Source organism: Propithecus coquereli, unplaced genomic scaffold (genome assembly GCF_000956105.1).
Source record: "Propithecus coquereli isolate 6110/MARCELLA unplaced genomic scaffold, Pcoq_1.0 Scaffold127, whole genome shotgun sequence".
Lineage (NCBI taxonomy): Eukaryota > Metazoa > Chordata > Mammalia > Primates > Indriidae > Propithecus > Propithecus coquereli.
The window spans coordinates 6,176,032-6,198,348 of NW_012136858.1; the positions used below are offsets into that span (position 1 = coordinate 6,176,032).

The following is a 22,317-nucleotide window of genomic DNA, read 5'->3' on the forward strand; positions in this document are numbered from 1 at the left end:
GCCTCGGCCTCCCAGAGTGCTAGGATTACAGGCATGAGCCACCACACCCAGCCCCTAATATTTTTTAAAAGTGCCAATCCTGAGGTTCATTCATTCAATCAACAAATATGTACCGATCACCTACTATATACAAGGCACTAAGCCAGGCACTGGGGATACAGTGGAGAAGTTGAAAAAGAGCCCTGACTCTCAAAAGAACTTATATTCTGGGAAGTGAAATAGACAATAAATAATTACAAAATAAATTATCATTGGAATACGCATAACTGGAATATGTAACAAGGGGACTTGACAAATTTAAAATACACAAAAGGTTTATATGAATCACAAATATTAGGAGACTGTCCTAACAGGTGAAAAGAAAATATCACCCTCCTTTTTGTAATAGAATGGCTCTATTTTTAAAAACTATTTATGAAATAAAAAAAAAATTAGAATACAAAAATGAAAAGTAATCAGAGATTTTTTAATATTTCAAACTAAAACATATACTGACTTTAATTCATTATATTCCTCTGTAATTTATAAAAGTACATTGGGATCATATAAAAATGATTTATACTCATCCCAACATACTTTTTTCTCATACCTCCATCTTCAGTTCCCCTAGAGAGTCACCCTCTCCCCTGCTCTTTCCAACCTACTTTTCTCTGCCCACCTGCTCATTCTCTGGATAGGAGAGACCTATTCAAGACTATTCAGTCCCACTTTATAGTAACTTATTGGTAGGTAAAGGGCAAATCTGTACTTGCCCAGCTTCTATTTCAATTTTCCCAACCCTTTAAAATCCTCTATAAACTGGAGGTGGGGCGGGAGGAAATATGTGACTACTTAAAACAATCTGTTACCAAAAATACACCAAAAGACAGTTCATCTTTTATATACAGAAAGGAACGTCATTGTTTTTCCCCATAATCCTAATTATTTAGCACCAATCTAGTCATGTTTTTTTAGTCAGTCTCTCTGATCACCTAGGCTCACCAATTTTTTAGATAATAGGTCAGGGCACAACTAACAGCAACCATAGCATTCATTTATTATTTTATTCAACAATTATTTACTGGACACTTACTACGTGCAAGGAAACATCACCAACAGAAACTTATGATTGATAGTAATGTTCTATACCTACGTTGTCCAATGTGGCACCCACTAGCCACTGTGGCTATACAGCACTTGAAATGTAGTTAGTATGACTGAGAAAATGAATTTTAAACTTTCTTTAATTTGGATTAATTTAAATTTAAATATAGATGGCTGCATGTGGCTAGTGACTACTATATTGTACACAGCAAGTGTAAGGCAAATGTTTGGCTCTAGGTCTTTAAGTCAGTACCTTAATACAGCTTAACAAAGCTGCAAAAGACTGCGTCTATTTAGAAAGTGGCTAACATGTATATTTTGTTTTATTCAGAGTCTAGCACTATACTGAAAGTGGCTTTTCAAAGAAATCATATTATTCTGGAGGGACAATAAGACTTAAAAGATATTTAGTCCAGCCCCACTTAACAAAAAAGAAAACTGAGGCCCAGAAAGCATGTATAACTTGCTCAACATAATATAATTCATTAGACAGACAGCTGGGCTAGAATCCCATTGTTAGGAGAACCAAAATTTTCAGATATTTGATCTAGGGATCTTTTCCTCCTATTCCAAATAATGATAATGATATAGATATACATATATGTTAAAAGACAAGAGCCATACCGATGTACTAGCTGTAGCACCCTGGAATGCTGTAGGTATATCATCTTGTAAATCATTTAGTGAAAAAGAGTGTTTTAAGTCTGACTCAGCGATAGTCTTTCCAGATGAATTGACTTCTGCCTATAAATAAGATACACCCAAGAGTTAGTGTTACAAAAAGAAACATACAAAATAATCCACAACCTACTAAAGTCCCTCTCTCGAATTTATTTTAACTGCTGGTTTAATATCTACTATTAGTCAGTTAAGCACTGGGCACTCATGTGCCCAACACTGTGCTAGGTATTATAGGAAGACGCACAGACAATCCTTGTTCCCTAGAAGCTGTTACCTGGTGAGGGACAAAACTAATACCCATGGTTAATAATCCACAGTTCTAAAATGCTCCCAAAACTAAAAGCTTTTTGGTGATTTTTAGGCAAGCCTGACATGAATTAATGTGAAGCTATGAATAGTCTTTATCCCACATTAATGTAAATATTCCCAGGTTTGCTGAGAAAATATTAATGAATTTGATTACAAGGTACTGCCCTAGAGCCCACTGTGGGCTAGTTAATACATGATACGGGTAAGATATTTTCTAAAATCTGAAAAATTCTGATGTACAAAACATATGTGATCCTAAGATTTTCAGAGAACAATTTTAAGTGTAATAGGAATCCTCAGAAGGAAGAAAGTAATCAACATTTATTGAGTACCTCCTCTTCCAGACACTTTAATAAAACAGACAGAAAATTTCTCCCAAGAATTGGACCCGGAAAGACAGTGGGATGAAAGTAGTGGAGAAGGTGGAGGTAGCATGTTGCTTAATGCAGGCCGACTTTTTTTTTTTAAGGTAATTAAGTTCCAGAAGTCTTAAATACTTAACTTTTTTCTTTTTTTTGAGAAAGAGTCTCGCTCTGTTGCCCCGGCTAGAGTGCAATGGTATCATCATAGCTCACTGCAACCTCAAACTCCTGGGCTCAAGCCATCCTCCAGCATCCCGAATAGGTAGGACTACCAGTGTGTACCACCATGCCCAGCTTATTTTTAGTAGAGACAGTGTCTCGCTCTTGCTCAGGCTGTTCTCCAACTCCTGAGCTCAATCAATACTTCTGCCTCAGCCTTCCAGAATTCTAGGATTACAGGTGTGAGCCACGTCACCCAGCCTACTTAACACTTTAATTAATTAAATATTCAATACTCAAAGTATCACAATACTACATAATCCTATGGTTGGGTGAAACATGTAGGAAAAAGGGATATAAGGGAGATAAGCCAAAATATTAACAGTAGTTATTTCTTCAGGATGAGATTATGGATGATTGCCATTTTCTTCTTGTTGCTTATCTATATTTTCTATAATACTAGCTAGAATTTATTAAGCACCAGGGACAGTTCTAAATGCAACATATGTACTGCTTGTATTAACTCGCTTAATCCGATGTCATGGGTACCATTATTATTTACAGATGAGAACAAGGCACAAAGTGGTTAAGTAATATGTCTGACATCATACTATTAATAAGCAACTAAGTTGGGATTTGAACCCTGGCATTGTGTACCAGAGTCTAAGCTTTAAACACTATGCTATAATGCCTTTATGAATGTAGATTATGAGTTCTGTAATAAGAAAAATTTATTTATAAAATTTTATTGCAATAGAACCATATTGCTTTCCTTTCTATCTATAATAGAATCTAGCAGTAAACAAAAGGATCACCCAATTAGAATTTATTTAGGAATTTATAGTACCTTAAAACTGATTTGTCTAGCCAGTTCCTTGGCTTCTTGGTCAGCCTGGCTTGAATCACTTCCAGATTTTAAAGGCAACAGGACATCCTTCATGGCAAAGCCACATCCTTCACAATAGAAATCTTGTGATCTGGTAGGAGACAATTTTTTTATGAGAATAAACCAAATGGCTGAATGTTAATTCCCTCTTGCTGAGACACTCAAATGCTGAATCATTAAATTTAAAAGATAAGAACACTGGACAATTCCACATCACATTCATCTACATGCTGCAAATTAGACTGCAAATTATAATTAAGCCAATAACTACAGTCCTGAGACAAGTGTGTAAGTTAGGTTGGCATTAAAAAATACAGCTTTAGAGTCCATTTTTTCAATAAACTAAAGAAAAATAAGCTGTAGAGCTACAGAATAACAAAATAAATTTTCTATTACATTGTCCTCAAGATCACATATAACAAGCCAATTTTAAGCCTGTGAAAAAAGTCCATTATAAAACTTAAATTATCTTTTAGCAGAAACATATGTAAAGCAGTAAAGAAGCCAATTAAAAATGGGAATTTAGAGATATTTCTACAAAAAAAAACCTCACAAATCCTACTCATCTAAATAGCAGCACAACTTGGGAGACCTGGGAGAACTCATGGAAAATCCAAATACTGCAGCTATCACTGATTATATTAAGTAGAGACTCAAGATAAACCTGCTAACTAGACTATTTCCTAATATATATTTGTTTTACCATTTTTCCCTTTGTATTCCAGATAAAGCTACCCTAAAGCTCACAAGAGTGCTATGAGGATTTGAATGACTGAAAATAAATATGACTAATATGTAGAAATACATATTGTTACGTTGTTGAACTTTTAAAAAAATTGTTTTTATAGTACTTCTAGTTCAATATAATTCAAAAGCTTTAGGTCTCAAAGAATATGTTATTTAAATTTATAAAACAGCACAACATAAACAAAATATATGTAAAAGTGGCATTAATTTAGTATTTATTGATGATAAATGACATTTTTACTAGTTTTTTGTTGTTGTTGTTTTGAGACAGGGTCTCACTCTGTCACCCAGGCTGGAGTACAGTAGCATCATCATAGTTCACTGCAGCCTCAAACTCCTGTGATCAAGTGATCCTCCTGCCTCAGCCTCCCTAGTAGCTGGGACTGCAGGTGTGTACCACCACACGCTGCCAATTTTTTTATTTTTTGTAGAGACGGGGTTTCATGCTATGTTGCCCAGGCTGGTTTTGAACTCCTGGCCTCAAGCAATCCTCCCACCTCAGCCTCACAAAGTTTGGGGATTATAGAAGTAAACCACTCCATCCAGCACAATAAATGATTTTTTGTTTCACCAGAAGCAGCACTGTTATCCATACCCCTTTTGAGAATTGGTTGCACACAAATTATCTGTCTTAAAATGTATTCACTTTTAACTGAGAAGTCAGATGAAATAAAGGAGAATGTTTATTTTAAATGCATTAATTTAGATAAGCATGGCATAGCATGCTACCACTGTTGAATGCAAAATTATTTTTAAAAAGGCTTCTCTATCATAGACTGAGAACCTAGAGAATATATACACTGAGAAGCCTAGAAGAAAAAGAATCTAAGTTCATTTTTTTTTACCTTGTACATGAAATCAACTGGATAAAAGTATCAAGATAAAAGACTAACATAGGAAATCAAATAAAAACAAACACTATGTATTCGAAGTACATATTGTCATCTGTGAAGAGTAGTAAGGTATATCATCAGAATTTAGAAATAAGGTTTAAAAAGAAAAGCTGCTGATGAGACCAAGCAGTCTACCAAATCTTCCACATGCTAAAAAAGTCTATTTGATTTAACAAACATCTGTGCAGGGCCTACTCTGGATTGTGCTAGGGTAAAATGTGCTATAATTTAATTAACAAACTATGTTTGAAGGATGGTAGGCAGCAGACTCTACAACAGGAAAATTATCAAAATTAAGAATTAGATCTCAGCACTACTCAAAGAGAAGATACCCTGAATTGAACTACTAATCTTGGTTTTATAGATAAAAATGCACCTGGAAAAAAACAGAGAAGGTAATGCCAATCCTCGAGTTGGACAATCAAAACTTGATAGAGAAAATCTCCTTTGGGTTATTGCAGATCATTTATTGAGCACTTGCTATAAGCTAGATACCGCAGATACAAAGATGGATAAAGTGGATTCCCTCTCTGCCCTCAAGGAATTTTCAATCTTGTGGAACACTACATATAAATAATTGCTCTGGTTCTTTTCCATCTATAATACCATCCAAGTGGAGACAAATGACCAGTATTGTTTTCCTGGAGAATGTATCTCCCACTGTAGTAAAATCGATCTTAGTGGAATATTACCAACTCCTTTTTTTTTTTTTTTTGAGACAGAGTCTCACTGTGTTGCCCAGGCTAGAGTGCCGTGGCGTCATCCTAGCTCACAGCAACCTCAAACTCCTGGGCTCAAGCGATCCTCCTGCCTCAGCCTCCCGAGTAGCTGGGACTACAGGCATGCCCACCATGCCAGGCTAATTTTTTCTATATATTTTTAGTTGTCCAGATAATTTCTTTCTACTTTTTTTAGTAGAGATGGGGTCTCGCTCTTGCTCAGGCTGGTCTCGAACTCCTGAGCTCAAACAATCCGCCCGCCTCGGCCTCCCAGAGTGCTAGGATTACAGGCATGAGCCACCATGCCCAGCCAATTTCTTTCTATTTTTAGTAGAGACGGGGATTCGCTCTTGCTCAGCCTGGTTTCAAACTCCTGAGCTCAAACAATCTGCCCGCCTCGGCCTCCCAGAATGCTAGGATTACGGGCGTGAGGCACCACACCCGGCCTACCAACTACTTTTTAAAACCAGATAGCATGAAATCAATTATTTAGATTCTGGTCATCCCAAGGAAATTAGTACAACTGAATTTCTAAAATAGCAAAGCTAAGGTAAAATCCTGTAGCCGCAGTAACTCAGAAAGTAAGTCACATAGTAAGAGACAGAGCCTACCTCCTAATAGCCATTACCCACAATGGTATTCAGACCTTAACAAAGAATGAAATACAAAACTTACTTTTTGGCAAGCGCTCTTCTTTCCTCGGGTGTATAATCTAGAGAACCTATGGCTCCTTCTCCTTTTGTTGGCATAAACCCAATAATGGCTAATAATGCCGTCCTTACTGAAAGAAAAAAGGAAACATCAATCTAAGTTGCTTTATAAAAGAAACTGAGTTTAGTCTGGAAAAGAGAAAAAAGAGGGTATTATACTTCATAACTATGAATTGACTAAAATTATAAGAGATTTAAATTTATAATAAATTAATACTTACTACTCCATGAAGGCTGCCAAGTTTCAGGATGATGTCCTGAGATGCTCAAACAGATTTTCTTGCCCACTTCAAATCGTCCATTAGCCTTATGAATAAACAATGCATTTTAAAAATTATATATATGTAATGTTTTATACTTTTAAGGTATAAATATATTTTTATAATTTATATATAAATAATAATTTTAAATATTATTTTAAAAATAATTTTAAAAGAACGTACCCTCTAAGGGAACGAAGATTTTTGTCCTCTTATAAACACTCCAAAAATATTTGTTGGATGCTGAATGAATATTAAAACTGTTTTTAGAAGGTGTTATAGCACCTTTTTGAAACTTAGTTACACAACTGAAATATAAATAATTAACATATAAAGATTTACTGATGTCCTACCCTATGCCTAGTATAGAGCTAGGCTCAGTTAAGAATTTTTTTTTTTTAAGAGATGGGGTCTCACTCTGTCCCTCAGACTGGAGTGCAGTGGTACAATCATAGCTCACTACAGCCTTGAGCTCCTGGGCTCGAGTGATGCTCCCACCTCAGCATCCCAAGTCACTGGGACTACAGGCATGAGCCACTGCCCCCCAGCTCAGCTAATCTAAAAGAGAAGACACACAAGAGGCTAGGATAAAATCTAAGGACTGAGTATCACCTAACTAGATGTTGGTGAGGAAGGGCATGGAGAGAAAGGCTTTGAGAGAGGTGTGATTTTCAGAAGAATGATGTTATTTAATAAGACAGGAACACAGAAGAAGAAGATCAGAAATAATTATTTCAATTTTGGATTTGGATCTTATATTTTGGTAGGAAAGCTATCTTTTTTTTCTTTTCAGCGATGGGGCCTTGCCATATTGCCCAGGCTGGACTCAAACTCCTAGGCTCAAATGATCCTCCCACCTCAGCCTTTCAAATAGCTGGGACTGCAGGCACACCCCACTGCACTCAGCTGGAAGGAAAGCTATTGATCATGTCTAAAAGGCAGGTAGAAATGTCAGTATGCTGATGTCAGAAGAAGATATATATATACCTTTGGTACCTCTCTTCAGAAGTGATCACTGAAGCCACTTCATAGAAATAAAACAGCTGAAGTCTGAACTTGTAGAATTATCCATATTCAGGGGAAGGGCAAGGAAGAAGAGAAATGAAGTTAGAATATAAGCTCCATGTGGGCACAGACTTTGACTTTTTCTCTGCTGTACCCACAGGGCTTGGTATATGACGTATGTCTAAAAGTAATTGTTGAATGAAAGTTGGAAAAAGCTTTTCAAAAGAGAGGAAGTGAACCAGAAAGACTGCAATTTTGAATATCAGAAGGGTAGAGCTGATTCTCAGCCAGTGTGGTAAATACGACCATACTATTGGTTAACTATCGAAATATTTCTGTATTTGTTGGTAAAGAGCTGCTGCTACCTACTATCCACCCACTAGTTTCCCCATGCACCAGCCCCTCCCCCCAGGCCACTTGGCTCTCCCCAAGACCTAGCAACTAAATGAAGTGACTTCTGACCCTGCTCCAGCCCTACTGCTAGCATTAACAATTCTCAGTATCACCTAGTACTTGTTAAGCAGCTTCTATATGCCAAGAACTTTATAGTGTGTTTATATTTGCCATACATAGCATTCCTTTTGACAGATGAAAAAGCTGAATTTCAAACACATTCTGTAACCTGGCCATGATGTAATGGAAAGAGGACTGGTAAGAATCCAGGTCTGTTGGCTCTAAAACAAATGCTCTTTCCATTATACTAAGTATAAGTAAAAGCAGCCTTAATTTAGAATTTTTTATTTAGTTGTAAAATGATTTTACTGTTGATTTACATTAAATCAAGAAAACACATATAGTATCCCTGCAAATACTCTATCTCACATGATATTCAAGACTAAATGCCTTTCAAATCACATTCAAAAAGCAGATGATATGTACTTTGGCAGTTTTCAAGAAAACTGGTCAAACCATAATTAAATTTCAACGTACTGAGCATCTCCTCTTGCACTTAGCATTGGACTAGGTGCTTAAGAACAAGTAGTTTGACTCAATAAATTTTTTTAAAAATGCATATTTAAGACAATATTATTCACTGAATTCTTGGCATAGTTGTATTTAAGTTACTACTGCTGAGAAATTTGAGGTTCATGTTGTCTCTCTTTCAGTCCCAAAAGTTGTTCTGAGTTCTCCAGGCTTTGGTGGAATTTCAGGTCTGTGCACCCAGTACCTGTGCACCACTTCGACCCCCATGCACATGGCTAGGAGGCTGGCTGCCAACGCTTTCAGGTAGGTGGCCAGGGGCACACCCTCAGGCATGATTGGCGGGCCCTAAGTGCACAGGTGCTGGGTCGCGGGTCTAATTTGGAATTTATTGACGAACACCTTTTTGTTTCACCGTTTGCTACCCTGTGGGTCAGATGTTTAGCTTAGATGGAACAGGATGTAGACTGAGAAGAGGCACTGAGATTTCTCAAACTGGTCTCTGAGATTGGTGTAGTAAGCATGTTTTATCAGAGTGCTATGTGTGGAGGCCAGACAGCAGCTAAACTAAAGTAAGGATGCTGTGGAGGTTATCAAAGAGAAAAACAGGAAGAGCTTATATTATCAACAGATACAAAAAGGTTTTTGTGTTTGTTTTTCTTTTTTCAAGTTCAGGAGGGAATTAAACCTATTTATAAATGAAAGGTAATGAGGGAAGGAAAGCTTAACAATTAAGAGAGGAATTAGATCAATAATTCTAATTAGAATTAGATCAATATGAAGATATGGTATGTACAAATGGAGAAAAATTCTGAGATATAAACAGTAATAATACAGCTAACACTTACTGAGGACTCTATATCAGGCCCTATTCTAAGAACTATACAATAAGATACTCACACTTAATCCCACATAGATTCAATGAGGTAGGTATCATTATTCTCATTATAAAGATAGGAAACCATAGAAAAGTGTAAGAAAGATGGGAAGTTGAAGGAGATGATGTGACTACAAGGTACAATAACATTAGCTATTCTTTATAGAGTACTTACCAGAGTAAGTGCTAGAGACTGTGTGCCCAGCACTTTGCGTACATTAATTCATCAAATCCTAACAAATGTGCTATGACACTTATACATTCCTTAGTATCTTTAGCATTTCTCAGGTGTGTCAGCTTCCTAGGAATTATTTTGGAGGGAAAAAATTGCAATTCCAGGGCTTGGACCCCAAAGGCAATATTATAATAATGTTCCACTTTATTTCCTAGTGAAAATGAGTATGCTGACTATATTTTGAAGCTACCGGGAAGAGTTAAGCCACAAGCCAGGAAGTCTTACCGTTAGGAGAATAATGCTTGGTGGTTTCATGGGATACTCTGGTGGCAGTACTATCCGCCCATGATAAACTCCTCCATCAAAATCAGAATCTGGGGGCCCTCTAACTGTGAAGTGCCATTCAAAAAGGTTATCCTGAACAAAAATAATAACCCACAAGGAATAAATAACATTAAAAAGTTTGATCATTTTTATCAATCTGAATATTAGAAATATTACTGGGTGAGAAAAAGTGAATGTTTTATATTATTCCTAGGACAGTTTCTAATGCACAAGATGTCTTAAGAATAAAAGTTATGAATAAGTAAAGGTTATAAATAAAGGCTATTTAATCCCGTTTTCATGTCCCATAAGAACTAAAATCTTTTTTAAATAAATGCATTAAAAATTTCTGAGTGTTGTTATGTATTCATAAATAAGATACAGATTTAATTGAAATTAATCCTTGAAAGAATACCAATTAGTGATAATTATCATATAATCAAATAATTACTATAAATTTGGGTTATTTTAACAAATCTTTAAAACTTAACCCTTACAGATGCATAAGAGCTTATTTATAAATGGTCAGTAATAATAATACATTTGCTATTAATGTCATCTTATAGTTACCAAGTACTTTTCAGTTTGCAAAAAACTTGCACATATATTATTATATTTTTATTCTATTACCATGAAAGCCTGACTGAGCACAGTTAAATACCCTCCTTTTACAGATGAGAAAACTGAAGAGAGGTAGAGGCATTTGTGCAAAAAGCCCAGGGTAGCTGCAAAGACTTCTCAAGGGGCTGGCTTTCCATACTGTGAAGAGTCTGGGGTTATTTCCACTTCCCCTCCCTCATACTCAAGACCTAACACCCACTATCTTCAGCTTAGCATCTAAGACCCATTTTACAGAGAATAGAAATCTGCTTCTTCTAAAATGTCTGATTGGCTAATGAAATACTCAGGAAATATAGGGAATAGAATGTATCAGTAAACTACATCAAATACATCTATAATGACTCAAAGCAACGAAAAGCAATTTTAAAGAATGTTTTAAATATTAAAGTATCAAAATCCATATGAAGAATATGGAGATAGAAACTAACCTCTAAAGGTTGTGCATGGTAATGATCTGTTGGATCTTTCAATTCTGCTGCTTCTTTCATTAAACGTTTAACAGCTAAAATAAAATTAAAAAAATAAAGACATTTAAAATATGCTTTTCTAAGTGATTAATAAGACTTACAAGCCTAATGAAAAAGTTCCTACTTCAATGAAAAACGTATAGAGAACTAGTTCAACTGAGCATATGGTAAAGTTTAATTATGGGATAACAGTAATGGAGGGAGAGAGGAAGGAAATGGTTGCTAGACATTAGAAGAATGGCACACTTTTGAAGAGCTATATATAAAATTAATATATAGGGAAGATACTATTTTTATTTAATATATACTTATATATATTTCCTATATGGTAGCATTTATCAAAATGTGGTACAAACATTAACTCATTTAATCCTCAAAACAACACTACTAGATAGGTACTATTTTTATCCCCATTTTCTAGATGAGGAAGCTGAGACAAGGAAAGATTACATAAGTTGCTCAAGGTCATACAGCTAGTAAATGACAGGATTCCAAATAGGTAGTCTGACTCTACCTTCTTAAAATGTCTGTGTTAACAAAAATGTGCCTTCAGGATCTCACGCTGGGTGAACAGTAAACCCCTCCTGTATCCTCAACCTCATGTGACTTTCCACCCACTATTTTACATTAACTTAATGGGACTGTCCCCTGAGTTCATTGAACCTCCATGGCCCTAATTAAATTCCTTTTTCAAATCACTCTTCAGCTTAATTAAAAGCCCACTACTTTCTTCACCCCACCCATACCTACATTCACTTCTCTCTTTATCCACACCCTTGGCTCTTAGGAGTCCCTCTTTTATTCATGCTCCCCTAATAAAATTCAACTCTGGCTGACCCAACACAACCATCTTCTTATTTAGTTTCTATACCCAAACTGAGCATTACTGAAAGGGGAAAAAAAGTCATAAAGGCTGGCACATCTATGCCATTAAAGAGTCATTACCAACAACCTCCTCAGGGACATAATACCTCCTAATGATCCTACATTTCTCTAGGAAGCATACCAGCTCACTAGCTCCACATAGTACTCTAAGACTACTGCACACCTGTTCTCATCTCTCCTCTCTTTCACTGCTTTCAGTTAATGGCTCAGCCTTTTATCTACACAATAAATGACTGTTAGCAGGAATGCACTCAGAAGACCATCACGATCTACAATCCTATATGTATCTGCACCCCCTCTCCTTCCCTGTTGGTTCTCAAAGTTCAATCCTTTGATATGTGCTCTGGATCCCAACCCTCTCAAACTTTAAGTGCTAAAAAGTGTCAGATACTGGCATGGAATGGCAAAGCCAGGGAAAAGGCTTCTCAAACCTCTGCTTAAAACCACTGATGCAGTTCAATATGCGCTATAAGAGACATATGCCCAGATGTTGGGAGGACCATGTAGATAAATAACTTTAGAGCAGACAAGAGAAAAGGGGTCAGGTACATTTGAAAGAAAAGACAGTAGGAATTACCCAAGTGGATATGAATAGGTAAAGGGACTAACAAAAATAAAATGTGTAGAGACAGAGGTTGGGGAGAAAGTTATGTTATGCAGAGAGAAGTTAACTGAGAAGTAATCCCTACACATATACAACCAGTTTGGTGTGTATCAGGACTTTTGCATAAAATTTCATTTGAATTAAGGGTTCTTAGACTTAAAAAAGTTCTTAAGTCGGCCAGGTGCGTTGGCTCACGCCTGTAATCCTAGCACTCGGGGAGGCTGAGGAGAGAGGACTGCTTGACTCAAGAGTTGGAGACCAACCTGAACAAGAGCGAGACCCCGTCTCTACTAAAAATAGAAAAATCAGCCGGGCCTGGTGGTGTGCACCTGTAGTCCCAGCAACTCAGGAGGCTGAGGCAGGAGGATCACTTGAACCCAGGAGTTTAAGGTTGTAGGAGTTATGATGATGCCACTGCACTCTGTCTGGGGCAACAGAGTGAGACTCTGTCTCAAAAAAAAAAAGTTCTTAAGTCACTATCCTACTTCATAATTATTAATATTCTTTTCCATCTTCTATTCTGAACTGAGCCCCTATAGGCAGAGATTTGTTCACTTGATCATCGACTATTTATTGAGTTCCTTCTAGGTGCCAAATGCTACAGTTTCAACCATAAACAAAATACAGTTTTGTTCATCAGGGAGCTTATACTGGTGGGGAGTCAATACAAAACAGCATGATAAATGCTATATTCCTATTCTATATAGGAATAGAAACATATATATTGAGACACCTTCTCCCTCCAAGTTCTAGACACAAGACTTTGTTCAACTCTTTGAACACACTCCACCTTCTCTCTACTCCAGGCCTTTCTAAATTGTGTTTCCTCAGCCTGCAAGGCTGCTCTGGCCCCCATCCTCCACCTCATCTTCTAGACTGGTTCCCACTAGACCTTTATTTTAAGTAGCTTCCTCAGGAAGGTTTCCCGGACACTTTCTCTTGTCCTCCTTTAGAGGAATGACTAGAGTGTCCCATCTGGGCAGATAAAAATCTGAGAAGCCCTGGGAAGGGGTGGAGACTAGGAATGCTGTCCAAGTTATTCTGGTCAGGTTTGGAAACTACTGCCCTAGAGACGAGGCTGAGCCTCAGGAGGCAGGTATAACTGCCTGTTCCTGCTCCCATAATGAAGGCACGTAAGGAAATATTTAAGGACTGATGTTCTGCCCAAAAAGACTCTGCAAGGGTCTTAGTTCAACAAATATTTAAAGAATGTTTGCGTGTCAGAGATAGAAAAATGACTAAGACCTGCTTCTTGCCCTCCATAACAGTGAGTACAGAAAGACATGAAAATAATTACAACAAAACGTGGTAATACTGACCAAGTATGTACAAGTACATATAGGGACTACCTTGGTCTGCCTAGAGGATCTGGACAATAGGAATTAATAGGAATTTCAGACAAATTAAAGGGAAGGCATTGCAAGCAGAGGTTCCAACAAGGACCAAGGCGTATGAGAAAAGCTACTCCACCTGGGGAGTTGTTTGGGCAAAATGGATAAATAGTGAGAATGCAAAGGAAGGTATGAGTGCTGAGTGATGAGTCTGGTGAGGACGGAAAGGGTCAAATCATGAGCAGCCCTGTAGGCCAAGCCACACATTTTACTTTGAACTTTATCCACAGCTACAAGGAAGCTACCAAAAATTTTTCAATTTGAGGAGTGATCTGATAGGTTTTTGTTTTGTTTTCATTGATCTGGTGACAAAAGTAACTGATTAGATATATGTGTGTCTGTGTGTGCTCACACACATGTGTATATGTGTCTGTGTTGTGTGTGCTTCAGGACATGGGTGGAGCAAAGGAGTAGACCAAGAAATCAAAAATGACTCCCATGGGTGCCTGGGTGATGTCAGTCCCTGGGATATGGAATATTAGGGTGAGATGCAAGTTTGGTGGAGGAGAGAAAACTGATGTTTGGTTTTAATACCTTGCAGAGATTTTTTTTCAATCTATGGGAAACCTAGCTGAAGATGTGGCGTCACCAGTAAATTCTATGTATTTATAGCTTAGGAGAAGGGTCTGAGTTGGACATTAAGGTTTGAGAGGATTAGCATAAAGGTGCAGTTGACACCAATGCCATGCATAGGATAATTCCTAGGCTTCTGGTAGACATAGTGGGTACCTTTGTACCAGTCTCTTATATTCCCATCACCTGCTGCACATGTCCATAGGCCCCTTTGGAGGAAGCTGCCAAAGGAGGTTCTTTATACACAGGTCTCCCTGCTTCGTACTGTAAGACCATAGTACCTTGGACAAACAGGGATCAGGGAGCTTGATCCTGAGACAAATACTGATAGGTTAGTCAGAGGCTTATGAAATGACACACAAAAGTTCTGTCCAAAATCACAAGTCCATTCCAAAAAAAAACAAAAATTAAAATGTTTTATCACCTATTAAATGAATAAATTTATTAACCACATGCTAATACATTGGCCCTTAACCAGTTACCTGCAGTGCTGCTCTGGCCCCCATCCTCCAACTCATCATCTAGACTGGCTCCCACTAGACCTTTAAGTAGCTTCCTTAGGAAGGTTTCTCTTCTAATTGTTTTTACTTAATTTTTCCATTCATACCTCTAAAACAACCCCACAGCAGATAGAGTAAAGGGTGGTGTTTTTAACCACTTCCTTTCACATAGGCATTACTCTAAAAATACCAGAGTTCTGAGAATAAAACAATAAAACTTTCACTATGCCTTCCAGCATTTTCAATAAGTCCTATATCTCACCTAATTCACCTTCTCCAGGAACTCCAATAATCCACACAGTAACAAAAAAAAAAAAAAATGTTTTAAAGCATTCTCTTTTTTTAGAGCAGCAACACCATCTTTGAGGAAATGAAACCGAAGAGAGGAAGAAGCAATTTATGATACAGCTAAAAGGATGTCAACCAAAGCTCAACCAGCTGACAATAGGTCACATACTTTGGAATTGTACAAAATTCTAGAGAATTTTAAAAGCTTATCATAATATCAGGTATGATAGCCTATCAATTTTGAGCAATGTCCTCTGACAACAACCTCTTTGGTTCCACCAGTTCTCCACTGCAAACTGCACTACTACTCACATTTGTGTTATTCTCCAGAGGTTCCAAGTACTTCTGCTGTCCCTAATGAACCATGTGACCAAGGAGTCACCATATATTTTTACCCTACTAGTTTTATTTAAATCATAATCTAAGTAATTCAATCATTTTACCTAAGCTTAAAAATTAAGCTTTTCTCTCCCTCTTTCTCATTCATCTTTTTTTTCTGGGGTTCTTAAGAGATGGGCTTGGGGGGCATCATGAACCCACTGAAATTAATTGTATAAATGTAATTCCTGGAGCACCCACAGACTTCACCAGATTTTTAAAGGAGTCTATGATCCCGTCCCCAAACTGTTCTGATCAATTCTACACACTTGGTTACCCAAGGCCATTTCTCAGCCTGACAGCACTCAGGCTAACAAAGCTCTGTTCAATCAATATCCTCAGGCTTTTCTCAAATTTTTGCATATTCTGAAACCTTTAAAAAAATTCAAAGATTAACAATATTAACTCTTTCCATAAGGATGCTAGTCTTGCTGATTCCTACTGAGAAGCAGCTTTTTTGGAAGGAAATTTTAAGCAGCAGCAAGAGTTGGTCAAACCATCACTAATATCCCAGGATTTATCACTCAGAGCTGAACTGCAGAGTTTTTCCCTTCTGACATACTTATCAAGGTACAAATAAAATAAATACCATTTACAGAATCCAATGATTCATTTCAAGTTTGCCTTAATCTGAGAGAGCTGGTTACTTTTCTTATATCTTTATAATGCACCAGAAAATAATTGGAGGCTAGGATTGTTTGGACTGCTTGTGTAAATGAAGCAGGAGCATTCAATGCAGGAAAGGAAATGTGTAAGACTTAACACGGATATAATTTCATATTAGCCAGTTTGGCAAAAATCAAGGTTAGCTCTCAAATACATGGCTCATCTAGCTGTTTTTGTTTTGTTTTGTTTTAGCTCTTTGGCTAACTAGCTTAGTTACAGAACATTTCCTTCACGTCTGTAACTCTATTTGCCCCAAATGCTGTAAATAGATATTTAAACTACCAAATCCTTAAATGTGACTCAAATGGCTAATAAAAGTCCGGAGAAGGGATAACGACGGTGTTCAGGATGCAGGTAGAGCAAGAGGCTGTTGATTATTACCCACGGACAACACTTTTACACCTGTCCTTAGGGATAAGCTTACGACCCAGATGTATGGGCGAAGATGAGGGAAGGGAGAGGCTGGGTGCTGCGGGGCGCTGATCAGTCCCCGGGGATTGGCAGTGGCTGCCCGCCCCGCCACCCCGCCCTGCGGCCTGCACTTCCCGGGCAGGCGGCGGTCTCGCGTAGAGCGCGAAACCGGGAGCAGAGTCGCGAGTGGTGGCGGACGCGAGGGCACCGTGGCACCTGGACCGGAGTCCAGGGTCACTTCGCCCTCCCTGCCCACCGCCCCTAGCCGTCCTCACCCGGACTCTTCAGGTTGTAGCGGGTCTCCATGGCGGGTCGCTGGCCCGGCTCCGGCCTCCCGGCCTGCTGCCACCTCCTCTCCGCGCTGCCGCTGTCCAGGTCTCAGCGCGGCTCGGGCAGACTGGGCCTGGCCGAGGGAGCTTCCGCAGACGCCGGCCAGTCCAGCCCGGACTGCGGGCGGGATGGTGAGGGTGCGGGCGAGGCGCGGGCTTCTGATGGCGCCGCCTCCTTCCTGTTTCCCCGCCTCCCTCAGGGCCGGGCAGGCGCCGGCGCCGGCCGGGGTATCGCTGAACCGGGCGCCCGGGCTGGAGGTCAGCCTCCTGGTCTGGCCGCAGGCCCAACCCTGCCGCGGCCCTTGGCTTGCGTCACCCGCCCTCGTCCGGGTTTTGTGAAGTTGTCCTGACGTGGCAGTCGCTTCGTGGCGGTCGGTCAGTCTGCAAGAGCGAGCGGCGCCCTCGCCCTGTCGCCTCGGCCCCCCAAAGGCCGACCTTCCGCCGGGACCATCCGGGGTCCCCAGGCGCTCGCGGTTTCACAGAGGAACCGCCTGGCCGGAAGCGGCCCCGGTCCTCCCGCTACGGGCGGGGTCCGGGACCCCCGGGCCCTCGAGAGCTCTGAGGGGGCGCCGGGCTCCGGGCTCCGGCTGCAAAGCTGCCCGCAGCCCGGCTGTCCGCGCGCTGGACCGCAGAGTCTGTGAAGTGCTTTGTTTCTAGATCCATCCAGTAGCTGTTCGGGGTAGGGAGGGAGTTAAGTGGGGAAGGGGAAAACCACTAATAAGAGAATGGAGTAGGATTTTTATAACATTTTTTTCCTCAGGAAATGTGATTAGTTAGGTGCAAGACACTGTTTTAGGCATTGCGGGAGATTTTTCTATTTCTTTTCTTTTCTTTTTGAGACAGGGTCTCTGTTGCCCGGGCTAGAGTGCTGTGGCGTCAGCCTAGCTCACAGCAACCTCAAACTCCTGGGCTCAAGCAATCCTACTGCTTCAGGCTCCCGAGTAGCTGGGACTACAGGCGTGTAGCCACCATGCCCGGCTAATTTTTTTCTATATATATTTTTTTAGTTGTCCAGCTAATTTCTTTCTATTTTTTAGTAGAGACGGGGTCTCGCTCTTACTCAGGCTGGTCTCGAACTCCTGCACTCAAACGATCTGCCTGCCTCGGCCTCCCAAAGTGCTAGGATTACAGACGTGAGCCACTGTGCCCGGCCTTACAGAGGTTCTTAAAGCTTCAACGACTCATTTAAGAAAAGCTTCAATGACTTATCCAGAAAATGAAAGAACCCTGATTCAAGTCCAGATCTCCTGACTCTGAAACCTGCGTTGTTTTTGCTACACTAAAAAGGAATCAGACTGTCTTGTGTCACGCAAGGCCTTTTTGTTCTACCCTTTGAAAAGAGGATATGCAACTTAGAACCTCAGAGCTATTTTTGGATCACACACTTTGAGATATTTATTCTTCAGCATTTAAAACTTTTCTTATTTTTTGGCCAGGCCCTGTGGTGCGCCTGTAGTCATGGCTGATTGGGAGTCTGAGGTGGGAGGACAGCTGAGTCTAGGAGATAAGGTAATAGTGCTGTCTGACTGTGCCTGATTCTACACTCCAGTCTGGCAACATAGTGGGCAAGATCCCATCACTAAAAAAAAAAAATTAAAAATTTATTTTTTAAAACGGTGTTTTTTTCTTGATCATATGAGCAATACGTGATTATTGTTCAATATTTGAAATATGAACAATATCCAAATCTCCCATAATCCTCCTGCTTAGAAATGGCCATAATTAATAGTTTGGTATATTTATCTTAAGACTTTATTTATAAAGCATGGGTATTTTAAGAATTGAAATCCCATTGTACAATATGTATTTTTCTATACTAAAAATATCTACCATTAACCATCTGGACTACTTGTTTTACCCGTTGCAGTGCTATTATCCCTCAGACTGATATTTATATCAGTGTCTTCCTAGAGTAAAATTAAGGAAAAAAAATACCTTGGAAAGCCATATATGGACTTTACTGTAAACATTTTATTAATTACTTTGAATATTTTATAATAAAAGTTTTTTGATTTTTCAGGAAAGAAAAAAAAATACCTGCCATAATTTTTTCTCTTGTTTTTCCCCCAGGATTTCCCCTTTGGATTAGTTAATAAGAAACATGGGACATTTTCCCAGAGGATGTAGCTGGTATTAATGTAATGGAGATGTTGGTTATGTCATTATCGGGACACAAGTTTAAACTCTGGTTACCTGAACAAAAATGTCAGACAGGAAGCAGCTATTTGTTTTTTGTTCGCCCTACTTTGCTGCATTGCAGGTCTAACGGTTATGCTTTTGCTTACCATCTGGTGGCGGGCTGAGAGAACTGGGAGGGAAAAATGCCTCGGTTTTTTTCTCAGTTTCTGCTATGCTCAAGATATGCCTCACCTGCTCATTCTATTTTAACACTTTTCCGATACTGTATTTCAGAAGAAAATATTATGGAGATATATAAAGTGAGTATATTTGAAATGCAGTGGAGTGCTTACAATACTAGTTTAGTAGGTTCCTTCCACCAGATAACTTGCAATATAACTTTTCTCACTTTAAAAGGTTTTTCCTATGAATAAGCAAAGAAGTGTTTTCTGAATACAATAGTAAATACTTGTTTGCAACATTAATAAATCATTTTACTGTGGCTTTCTTAATTTATGTCTTCTCTTTGAGACCAAATTCGCTACATAGCTTTGAATTATCTGATATCTCTCCCAAAATTACAGCTCTTGGTATCAGGGGTGAGGAAAAAGAAACCTGCTTAGGATTGTGCTTTTGCTTTATTTACATGGACTGCATTTCTTTGTTTTTTTCAAAATTAAAAGGAGCTTTTAAAATTGGTAACAAAAATTATAATACGTACCATGCTTAATCCTTAGTTTTAATGAACAGATGAGTTTGACCTGAGTTATTTCATTTTCTAAGTTTAGCTCTAAAGGAAACACCTGCATCTAATATAAAACACATTCCTGGGAGAGAGCACAGGTGCTTGGTGTTGTGCTGGCAGAGAGCTGTGGCACTGCCATGTCTGTGTCCTTTCCCTCTCTCCCCCGAGTACTCCCCCAATAGCTCTTCAAAGCACTGTCGTTCTGTCTATGCCATATTTCTTCTGTCATATATCCTGTCACCCCAATTTGTCATTCTCCAGACCCATTTTAGCCACTCACTAATTGACGAAACTTGGTCACCAATAAACTAACCTGAACAGCTTAGAACTCTGCTCTCTACCATGGTAGCAGTTTCAGTTTCTATTCATAGGGAAAATGAAAAAAAAAAAAAATTTCTGAGTTCAATCCTTTTAAACAAATTTGTATTTTATTCGCCATTATGGCATCCACAAACTTCTAAAACGTAATAATTCATAGAGGAACATTCTTCAATCTGCAGACAATGCTCAGCGTAACATGAATTATGGAACCTCTTACAGTAATTATGCTGCCATAATGGAATTTTCAGCAATATTAATATCATCTTTAGAACAGTCAACACTGTGATGCTTCCCGTTAAAACCCAATGTACAGGCTGAGGCAGAAGGATCGCTTGAGCCCAGGAGTTTGAGGTTGCTGTGAGCTAGGATGATGCCACGGCACTCTAGCCCAGACAACACAGTGAGACTCTGTCTCAAAAAAAAAAAAAAAAAAAACCCAATGTACAATTATAGGCAAACTTTGAATGATGACTAAGTCATCAACTTCTAAAAGCAGTCCTGGACTTTCCTACAATTTATTCTTTTGGCACTAAACAACCAGAAGTGTAGGTATGCCGCAATCTGCCTTCTAGCATCTTGTGAGAAAATACTGGACCAGTTTAACGTCCCTGGGAAGTTCAAGTTGGATTTAGGTGCAGACATTCTTAAATAGTAATATATACCATATGTGCAGAATAGAAAGCAAAATTTTTCCCAAAATAGCATTTCTCAGAAAAGAGAATTGGCTTATACTTTTGTCTTTGTCCTTTTTGAACAAAGTACTCTTCAGGAAAGGACCTCAAGCAATGGCAGTTTTCTGTCATTACAGGTGTGAGCCAGCCGGCACGATGGCTCACACCTGTAATCCTAACACTCTGAGAGGCTGAGGTGGGAGAATCACTTGATCTCAGGTGTTGGAGACCAGCCTAAAAGCAAGAGAGAGACCCCATCTCCACAAAAAATAGAAAAAATTAGCTGGGCATGGTGGCGGGTGCCTGTAGTCCCAGCTACTTGGGAGGCTGAGGCAGGAGGATCCCGTGAGCCCAAGAGTTTGAGGTTGCAGTGAGCTATGATGATGCCACTGCACTCTAGCCCGGGTGACAGAGCAAGACCCTGTCTCAAAAAAAAAAAGTCACCTAACAAAATCAGGGAAAAAAAGACAAAGACATATTTATTAATTATTTCTGAGGCTAAGAGCTTAGAGAACAAGTACTGGAGATCATTAGTATGCTTTTAAATAATCATTGAATAGAGAAATATAAAAAGTACTTATTTGTGGAGATTGTGAATATGTAGGGGAAAAAACCTGTCCTGATATTTAATAAGTGGTTGTTGCAACTCAGTAAAATCTCTACTGACAGCATCCTACTCCATTTAAAGCATGTTCTCCCTTAAATAACTGGAGGAAACCGTTAGATGACTCAAAATGTTGTTCCAATGATCATAAAGACTCAGCTATAGAAGATGCATGTGAAGAATTTGAATAAAATTGTTTGAGTGAGGAAAAAGCAATTTTTCTAAATTAATACCATTTATATAATTTGTGTTATTAAATGTAAATAATTATTTAAATATCTAAATTAATAGATGGTTTACTTTTTAAATTATTTCATTTACATTCATAAAAGTTCACATTTAAATTATAGATTAAATAATGTAGATTTTCAAAGCTGCATAATCAAGTTGGAAAAAGACACTAACACTTGAGATATGTATTGGGGAGTGGAGGATTCAAGAAAGCTCCCCCGGGTGATTCCAGTCCTCATCTCCCACCTTCTCCCCTCCCTATCCCTTTAACAACTGCAGGGAAAACAGTGTCTTCTAAATTATAAGAATTGTCTGGGGTGCTTATTTAAAATACAGATTCCCAAACCTCTCCTAGACATTCTGATTCAAGAAGACTGAGATAGGGATGAGAGGCTGCATCTTT

The 22,317-nt window shown here is 38.9% G+C and overlaps 1 protein-coding gene and 1 pseudogene across 2 annotated transcripts in view; both read right to left on the reverse strand.

The window, feature by feature from the left end:
- UBE2J1 (ubiquitin-conjugating enzyme E2, J1) overlaps positions 1-17,538 on the reverse strand; it is a 22,767-nt gene extending 5,229 nt beyond the window's left edge. The window contains exons 1-7 of one of the 2 annotated variants that reach the window (XM_012638245.1): positions 17,171-17,538; positions 11,161-11,234; positions 10,073-10,204; positions 6,771-6,855; positions 6,515-6,620; positions 3,442-3,571; positions 1,708-1,827 (exon numbers count right to left, since the gene is read on the reverse strand). In XM_012638245.1, the coding sequence (XP_012493699.1) occupies positions 1,708-1,827; positions 3,442-3,571; positions 6,515-6,620; positions 6,771-6,855; positions 10,073-10,204; positions 11,161-11,234; positions 17,171-17,201 (678 nt within the window). In that variant the 5' untranslated portion in view covers positions 17,202-17,538. The remainder of the gene's footprint in view (positions 1-1,707; positions 1,828-3,441; positions 3,572-6,514; positions 6,621-6,770; positions 6,856-10,072; positions 10,205-11,160; positions 11,235-17,170) is intronic. The other variant, XM_012638246.1, reaches the window with a different exon arrangement.
- On the reverse strand, positions 8,879-9,071 carry LOC105805356 (annotated as a pseudogene).
- Positions 17,539-22,317: the final 4,779 nt, after the last annotated feature.